This window comes from Capsella rubella, unplaced genomic scaffold (assembly GCF_000375325.1).
Source record: "Capsella rubella cultivar Monte Gargano unplaced genomic scaffold, Caprub1_0 scaffold_1, whole genome shotgun sequence".
Lineage (NCBI taxonomy): Eukaryota > Viridiplantae > Streptophyta > Magnoliopsida > Brassicales > Brassicaceae > Capsella > Capsella rubella.
The window spans coordinates 11,270,665-11,279,577 of NW_006238923.1; the positions used below are offsets into that span (position 1 = coordinate 11,270,665).

The 8,913-nt window shown below is 38.3% G+C and overlaps 2 protein-coding genes across 2 annotated transcripts; both read right to left on the reverse strand.

The window, feature by feature from the left end:
* Window positions 1–238: 238 nt before the first annotated feature.
* Window positions 239–3,456, reverse strand: LOC17898365 (putative cellulose synthase-like protein D6). Its single transcript, XM_006304518.2, has 3 exons — window positions 3,098–3,456; window positions 2,155–2,989; window positions 239–2,071 (listed from the first exon to the last, which is right to left on the reverse strand). Exons 1-3 carry the CDS (start codon window positions 3,454–3,456, stop codon window positions 314–316), a joined length of 2,952 nt encoding a protein of 983 aa, XP_006304580.1. The 3' UTR covers window positions 239–313.
* Window positions 3,457–5,281: 1,825 nt separating this feature from the next.
* LOC17898433 (protein ABHD17B) lies at window positions 5,282–8,336 on the reverse strand. The gene is made up of 5 exons (XM_006307559.2): window positions 7,798–8,336; window positions 7,082–7,118; window positions 6,648–6,884; window positions 6,139–6,186; window positions 5,282–6,045 (listed from the first exon to the last, which is right to left on the reverse strand). The coding sequence occupies exons 1-5, from the start codon at window positions 8,124–8,126 to the stop codon at window positions 5,431–5,433; spliced, it is 1,266 nt and encodes a 421-aa protein (XP_006307621.1). The 5' UTR covers window positions 8,127–8,336; the 3' UTR covers window positions 5,282–5,430.
* Window positions 8,337–8,913: the final 577 nt, after the last annotated feature.

Genomic DNA, 8,913 nt, shown 5'->3' on the forward strand with positions numbered 1-8,913 from the left:
AAATTCTATCTCCAATTAACCTCCCCTCTCCTGTTGGGCTTTGTGACCATAAACAAACAAATTTTAAAAATTGGATCATAACAATAATAACACTCGAACAAAACAAAACTATAGTCTTGACATATAAAACAACTCAACACAATCGTAACGTATTAAACCATCCAAACCCAAACATAAAAGAAACAACAATGTAATGATCTGTTTAGAAAAAAAATAATAATTATATTGTATGCTATGTTTCTTATACCATTCACTCTGTTTCGGTTCTCACCAGCACTATAATATTTACATATCTCCTATCTATAGGATGCTTCTAAGCCAACATAAACCAACCTCCATCAATATCTGAATTCTTAATAGTAATGTAAAGAAGTGAGAAGCAAATAGCAATAAGTCCCGACCAAACATACACAATTGTCGGAGTTCTTCCTCCTCTTCCCATCAAACCTTTAGCAAACGGATACATATGAAGCAAAACCCAAGCGGCAAAGAAAGTCCCACCAAGAAGATTACTCCACTGTGGATTCTCACTGAACACCGTCCTACAAACCGCGAAAAGTATCCCTACGATGTTCAAGATTATGATCGTTAACGGAGGAATCATTAGAGCAGTCCATTTAAAGAGATAAAGATCGGCGAAATCGTCGTCTTCGTCATCTGCTCCTGTTGAGGATTTTGAAGTCAAGGTGAATGAGATTTCGATTCCGGCTATTACTTTGAGTATGCCTTGAAGCACCGCGACTAAATGTGCGCTTGTACCGCCTATTAACCAGAACTGTTCGTTTCTCCACCATTCTTCTAAAGAGATACCTGACCATTTGACTTCAAGAACGGCTAAGCCACATAGACACAATGTGATTATCAAAAGGTATACAAGGAATGATCCGGTGAGTGTTTCAACAACGAAGTGACCCGAGAAGAGAGATAAAGGCGGGAGGAAGCAATAGGTTAAGATGAAAATGCTTGTGAATGGATATATCCCAACATTGAGGTAAGCGATTCTTTGGAGGAATTTGAGTTTCCGACCAGCGAAAATGGCGTTGTTTCGGGAGAAGAAGATCTCTACTGATCCAGTTGCCCAACGGAGAACTTGATGGAGCCTGTCAGTTAGGTTTATAGGTGCTGTTCCTCGGAATGCATCTGGCTCTGTTACACAATAGAATGATCTCCATCCTTTTTCATGCATTCTAAAACCGGTCACTACATCTTCGGTTACTGATCCGTAAATCCAACCAACATTGATTCCCCATTCTGTTTTGTCCTCATACCAGCAGGAGATCACGTTAACCGCCTCGTTTACCATCGCAAAATCAAGCGGTTCACGGCTTTCAGTCAACGACCCGGGAGGACGTCCGCGTCTGCTCGGGTGAATTGTAGCTAGTGGCTTACCTTGAAACTCAGCGACCTTTACAGAACTCACTAGCATACTCGAGCTACCGAATTGCTTTGGAATCAAACTGATATCAACCCGGTCTTGGTCCTCGTTGTCACTACAATACTCTGGCTCATACGCTACAGTTGCGGGCCTGCGTTTCTTGATCCGCGGGAAACAGCAGTTGAAACAACCAGATGGTTCTTGATACGCCACAAAAACATCAGGAGGGTTGAAACCGTAAAGCGCGGTTCGACGAAATAGGCATCCTGTCCCGACATACATTGGACCTTGGATCCCATCGAGAGCCCGCAGATTAATGTCAAAGAAAACAGTATTCTTGTTAGCATAGCGGTCAGACGGATCAATTCCTTCAAACCTTTGGGGAAACTGAACATAGCAAACGCGGTCACCATCACGGTCCATCATGAAACAGATCCCATCTCTAAATGCTCTAGAGTTGTTGACATAATGGTCACAGTCCAAGTTCAAGATGAATGGTCCATTAGACATTATAGCTGAGGCTCGTACCAAAGCATTCATAGCTCCTGCCTTCTTGTTATGGTCATAGCCAGGCCGCTTCTCGCGGCTCACGTAAACAAGCATCGGTAAACGAATGTCTATTCCTTCAAAATCAAGTGCGCTCCCCTCACCGCCTGTCCGTAAAACCGGTGTATCTCCAGGAGGATCAAGCAACACCTGCAAGAAAACAAACATATTCATTCTCAATGCATGAGTCAAACACAAACGCTATTTCAAAACAATAAGAGATCAAATATTACCTGAATAATACTAGCGTGATCGCCTTTCGAATGGTGCAGACAAGGGACAGCCCAAGTACCTGGCCAATGAGTCCCATCGCTCATCCAAGTAGCTTTAGGAGCTACTAAAGCAGGCCTAGGCTCCTTATATTGATCCTCTTCAACTTTCACCTTCCAATGCTTCCATTTCTCTAAAGCTTTAATCTCTTCTTTGCTATTATAAGCATCTGATCGCCTTCTAATCGAATGAGACAGCGCGTTAACCCGAACCTTAAACTCCTCGTAACCTCGTTTCACATACCGTCGCTCTCTAACAAAATCATGTCTCACCTTTCCCTTATAAGGATCCCTTTTCAAACCAAAGTAACTCTCCGGATTCCTCGGCTCGATCATATGTTTTCGACAAAACGGTACCCATGTTTTCGCAAAGCTAGCCGCTTCAGCCATTGCTTCAAACGTAAGAAGCGATCCTCCATCATCTGAGACATAACAAGATAGCTTCTGAACAGGATAATCAACTGATAAAATGGAGAGAATTGTGTTGGCTGTAACTAATGGAGGCTCTTTCTCTGCATCAGCCGTTGAAACAAACACATCAATCCCGGGAAGATCAGATTTCTCGGTTAGCTCATCATCATCCGGGTTTAACGATTCGAACGTCGCCTTTAAGGCTTCGATATCTGTTGCGTGGTTCACAGGGTACAACTTAGGGATTTGGTCGAGTAACCAAGAGAAAGCAAACCAGATTTCGCAGATTACAGAGAGTAACCATAACCATATTGCTTTGTTGTTTGGGTTTTTGATTCTCCAGATGAGAAACAGAACAAGAGATACTACTCGAACAACTATAAGAATCCTGTAATAAAAAAAAAACATAATAAAACAAAATCAGAACACATCCTTAAAAGTGTGACATCGAAGTGTTTGTAACTGACACGACAGAGATTTTGTTTTGTTTTATTACCGATAAAGAGCGATGATGATCGGAGAGATTTTGACGATACGAGTTAAAGGAGGAGATAACTTGTAAAGCAAGGTATCGTCTTCATCTTTTTTTCCTTCACTGATTCTCAGATCGGTTTGATCCGGTTCGTCGTCTTTGCAAGATGAAGCAGTATCGGTTTCCACCGGAGTGTTCGGAACCGTCGCCGGATTTGAATCGACGTCCCGGAGTTGGATTGAAACAAACGCCGGATTGTTGCCCGGCGTTAAAGGTACCTGGACGATGTAACTGGTGAAATCGTCTCTGCTTCCGAAATCGCTGCCGGAGTTTGACACGTGGCTGATCCTCGGGTGCCTTATAGGAGATTCTCCGTACATCATAACTCTGATTTTTTTTGGTCCCGTCGCCGGAATCTGGAGATATGAAACGGAACAAAAAAACGGCACTGAGTGAGAAAAAATATCAAAGTTTTGATTTTTAATGAAAAAAAAGTTGTGGAGAAGATTAAAAAATTGGGAATTAAATCAGTAAGAGACTCTTACGGTTTTGATTAAAAATCAGAATCAGTAATGAGATTTTTCAAAAATGTTACTTCTTTCTCTGTTTTTTTTTTTAATTCACCATTAACGCAAGTTTCTGAAATATTTCATCAAGAAAACACGAATTTTGCTATGGAGGTAATCTACAAAATCATATTAAATGGTCAACATATGTGAAAAAAAGATTTGGTTACCTTAATCGGGATAATTAACTTATGAATTAGCGAATTTGTTAATTTTTATTTTTTATTTCCTACAGCGAAATTGTTATTTAAGTTAGTATTAAATGAAAAAAAAGTGTTGAACAGCTATTAATGCAAAAGAAGTGTGTACACCAAAATTAAGGTGGTGGTGGTAGAAACGGGGAATTCGAGTAATTGTAAAGGGTAGTTTTGGTATTTGCTCACTGAGTCATGCATGACTTAGTCCACGCGGGTTGAATCAGACAAGGAAAAGATTAGGACTGAGTTTGGAAACGTTTAGTTTTAATTTTTCCATTACTAATCACTTAATTATTGTAAGAGACACTGAAGTAATTATTTTTTTTTGGAATTTGAAATTGTAAAGATTTGTAAAATGGTACTCAAAATATTATTTAACTAAGTTATGGTCCAATCAATGAGCCCATCTTATGTACTTATGACCAGAGTATAATGATCCCTTTTCAAAAAAGTTTTGAATGAGCATGAAGTTAAAAGGTTTTGAATGAAGAATGAAAATTTCACTGAGCTTAATATGGATTAGTCTCCTATTTTACCATTTCCATAATCCATAATGAATTAGATGAATGATTCTTTTGACGTTCGAGTTTATGATGTAATTCAATAGGTTGACTCGCAAATTACGTTTGACTTTGAAATTATAAACACTTGTATATTTCTTCTATTGAAATTATATGCAGTCGTATTTGTATATTTCTCATTCTTAGAACATTCAAGTTTAACGAGTCCAAAGATAAGTATGCTGATCGAAAGTCGAAACCACTATTTGAATGATCGTTTTAACTAAAATAAAATACTCCAACAGGTTTGACATAAACAAACAGTTTTGACTTGGTCTTTGTATGGTTTTGTTTTTATGTCTAGGTATTGTAACTTGTAATGGGTCATAACCAAACAAGCTAATGAGTCGAAACAAATCTATCACGTAATGTGGTTCGAAACGTAGTATGGTGGATAAGGCTTTAACTATGGCATTTTTGACAAAACTTGTTTCTTCTTTTAATTAACCAAATAAAAATGTCAAGTGCTATTTGCATGAACTTTTCTCGAGATAGCTTCTAATTAGTTCTTCCATTGTACAATTGTTTTTCACGTAATGTAAATATCAGACTAATACAACATTGTATTTGCACTATAACGACTACTCACGGTTAAGCATCTTACATACCAGAAAAGAACGATTTAGAATCATAGCTATCATGGATTCCAAGTATTTTCATATTACGACTTTGGTGCTCCATAGGTATATGACTTCAAGAAATATGGGTATCATTTTGTTTCTTTATCATGCTTAAGTAGTTGAAAGATTCACTATTTGGTTTGAGAATTAACAAGGGTTAGAATTTTACCAGTCTAAACCATTTGCATAATGCATATGTAAGGGATTCGATAATTAAACTAAATAAACTTGATTTGAGAAACATTAAACTTGCTTTGGTTCAAGATTCAAGATTTCTAATTTTTTCATATATTTTTTTCCTCGGAATGATAAATTAACTTTTAGCCTCAAATCTTGAGTATCTTCCCATGAATCTCCTAATGTTTTTTTACCAAATCTTTTCAACAAAATCTATACAAAAATATCAAAATAATATTACCCTTCAATCTTAACCACCGTAGTAGTCCCTCTGCTCTCCCTCTCCCCCTCTTTCTTCGTCCTCCCTCCGCCGCAGCAACACAGCCAGCTAAAACAACCGGCAAAGCAACAACAACCCCGACAACACTCGGACTCAGGGCATTTTAAACAGTTCCAACAAGAGCATTTTGGCTTTCCAAAGCAGCTGCATTTGAACTTGGGACAGCAACAACTACTTACACAGCTCGGTTTCTTGCAGCAAGAGAAACATCCCTTAAAAGATGGACACGAACACTTGAAACAACCGCAATCGCCGCAACCACAACCGCAACTGCAGTTAGGTTTTGGACACCGAGATTTGGAACAGCTGCAGCTAGGTCTGCACAGTCCTGAACTACAACATGCTGTTGATTCGTCTCGCCTACGGATTTCTTGCCATATCTTTTTGAGACGAGACTTGGTGGTAGTATTCTCCATGTCTTGTATGAACCGGTGGAGATGTCTAATGTAGTCCGGATAGATCTCGAGGTTGCAATGTCCACCACCTTTAATCCAGAGCGGTTCATACGGCTCCTTCGCCAATTTCCAAAGCCTGTTTCCGTGTAACCAATTCACCACATCGTCCTCTGTTCCCTGCGTAATGATAAAATCGTATGATCAGTTATGTTTTACAGATTCAAATCGGCTTGAGGCTGAAGATACGGACATGAAAATGAGTTTGCTTACGTGTATGACAAGAACCGGGCATTTCACCTTCTTTATCTTGTTTACGTTCTGCAATTAAACAACAATATCAGTACGAGAATAGTATTAGAAACCATTGACCGGTTAGCTTCCAAATTAGCTATAGCCACTTCTAAATCAGTCAGCTTCCACATTAGCCTTAGCCACTTCTAAATCAGTTAGCTTCCACATAAGCCATAGCCGCCACTTCTAAATCCGGTTAACTACCACATTAGCCATAGCAACTTCTAAACCAGTTAGCTTCTAAATGAGCCACATCCACTTTGTCAACAGGTTGTCCAACGAGCCACTCTCATAGGCTATCTAAACTTTCAACAATCCATAGGACATATACAACAAGTAACACACCGGACTATCGACTAGTAAAACATACGAACCTAGGTTTCTTTTGACTAGATTTGCGTGCTTTGGTCATTCGTTCTTCCTAAACCAGGAACTATAAGCCATTTAAATCGGAAATACAAAAAGTGGAAAGCAGAGGGGATACTTACCGAATAAATGTCACAACAAAACTTGAACTTGACATGACATAGAACACGGAGACCAGAGAGAATGCCGCTATGAAGAACCACACCTCTAAGCCGGGGAAGCTTAGAGGCAAGATGCAATGTCGGTCCGCTGCCAACGGATTGACCATACAAGACCAAATCTTCTTGATCGACCCCATAGTCCGTCTGAAGACACTCATAAACCGCCTCTATATCCGCATATGTATCATACTCACTCGGCTGCAAACACAAAGAGAATTCTCAAACCGATCAATATAAGAACTCAAAATAACGCCTGATCAATCATTCTAGGGATCGATACGGAGCATTCCTAGGCTCTATGAGACTGATACAGAACATTCCAACAACCTAGGAAGATTTCTAGGTTACGATTTTGATTAAATTTGTCATTGAGTAGAGGAGATGCATTGACACACCTTACCGGTAGAAGCTCCATAGCCTGAATAATCATACCTGAAAATTTCAAAACAAAGATAACAAAAAATTAAAATCAAGAACTCAAAAACCATAAATGAAGCGTCATAAATTGACTGACCTTATACTATTGATTACTAAAATGAAACGTTACACGTTATATATTATTATCACCAACCTATTTGAATCCAACGTTATCAAAGAGTAAATACTCAAATTGATGGTGGGTAGGTGAGAAATCTCGAATTGAATATTTTCAAAGTAAAAAAAAGGACAAATTCAGGAAAATTAAAACGACAATTAACAAAACAAAACACCAAACATTTTTCACTAAAACTATGCAAATTTTACACAAAAAAAGGCAAAAGAAATAAAATTTGTCGAAAATATCACCAAATCTGAGCTTTTTGGGCAACGAGACAAGAGCCCATTTCCCAAAAGCGTGAGCTTTCTCAAGAAAAACATAAACACATTAAAAATATTCAAGGAGTTAAAGAAAAATGTAAACCTTTAACCAAAAAAAACAATTTTATAAAAACAAAAAAAAAGTACAGTACTATATGCTAAGTTCTTAGCAAAATCTTAATTTAATTATACGATCCTAATAAGCATAAGAAATCTCAAGAAGTGGTCATTAAGATCATTGGTTAATACGAAACGACGACGTATGAAGAGTATGAACATATTGAGAAACAGAGACTCAGAGAGAGAGAGAGACCCGATGAGATTAACTCGGAGATTGACTTTGAGTTGAACAAAGAGATCGAAGAGTTGTCCTAAATCTGCGGCATTTCCATGAGAATACAAAAGTGTGAGTCTTGCGTTAGGGTTTCTCAGGTAAAAAGCTGTGACTTTGTTGCCTCGTCTCGTCTTCACGACTTTCACGTCGAGAGATGGGTCTCCGGCGGAGGGAAAAGTGGAGGAGGAGGAGGAAGCGGAGGAGACGGCTGAGAGTTTGCCGTCGGGGGTTTTGGTAAGGTGATAGGTCGGAGGAGAAGGTGGGAAGAAAGCGAATTTGGCGGCGAGGTGAGAGAACATGCACCCCATTAGAGTGAGTTTGGTTACGGCGGAGTGTACAAAGATGTGTGCATCAGTCCACCGCTAGAGAGAGAGAGAGAGAAACAGAGGATGAGAGAGAAGGATACACACTTCACACAGAGAGATGTAAAAAGAAGAGAGTACTACAAGAAGACGAAGAGTAACAGAGAGATTAAAGAGAAGGAGAGAGAGAGAGAGAGGCTCTGTGTTATGTGTGTGTGTGAGAGAGAGAGAGAGTACAGAGGAAGAAGAAGAGAGAAGAGAGAGAGAGAGAAGTGTGAGAGTTAAAGCGTGTGAGAGTGAACGTGCGTTTCCTAGGTAATTGGTTATAGTGCTCTGTCTTATTACTGTTTCTTCTTCGTTTCTATTTTTATTTTTAATTATTTTTACTATTATTTGTATTTCTGTTCTTTAATTGTTGCATGTTTAACAACAAAAAAAAAAAGTTTTGAATAATAAAAACAACTAATATTGTGTGAATAATATCAATGAAATTTCAATCGGGGAGAAAATAATTTCATTTTATTATTTTTTGGTTACAGAAAGAAAAAGAGTTACAAATTCTTGTTTTGTTTTGTTTTGTATTGTAAAATTTTTTAGGGATTTTCTTTTGTATGTAGTGTATTGTATAATGTATATGGAGCAAAATGTAGCAATGGACTTATTGCTTTCTCGATTTCTGCCTGCACTTTTTATATGTTTTGGGGTAATAATACTGTTTCAATATTATTTTTTTTGTTGTTGTATCATTCTTTATATATTTTCTTACAAATTTTGGTTGGACTTTTTTGGGTAA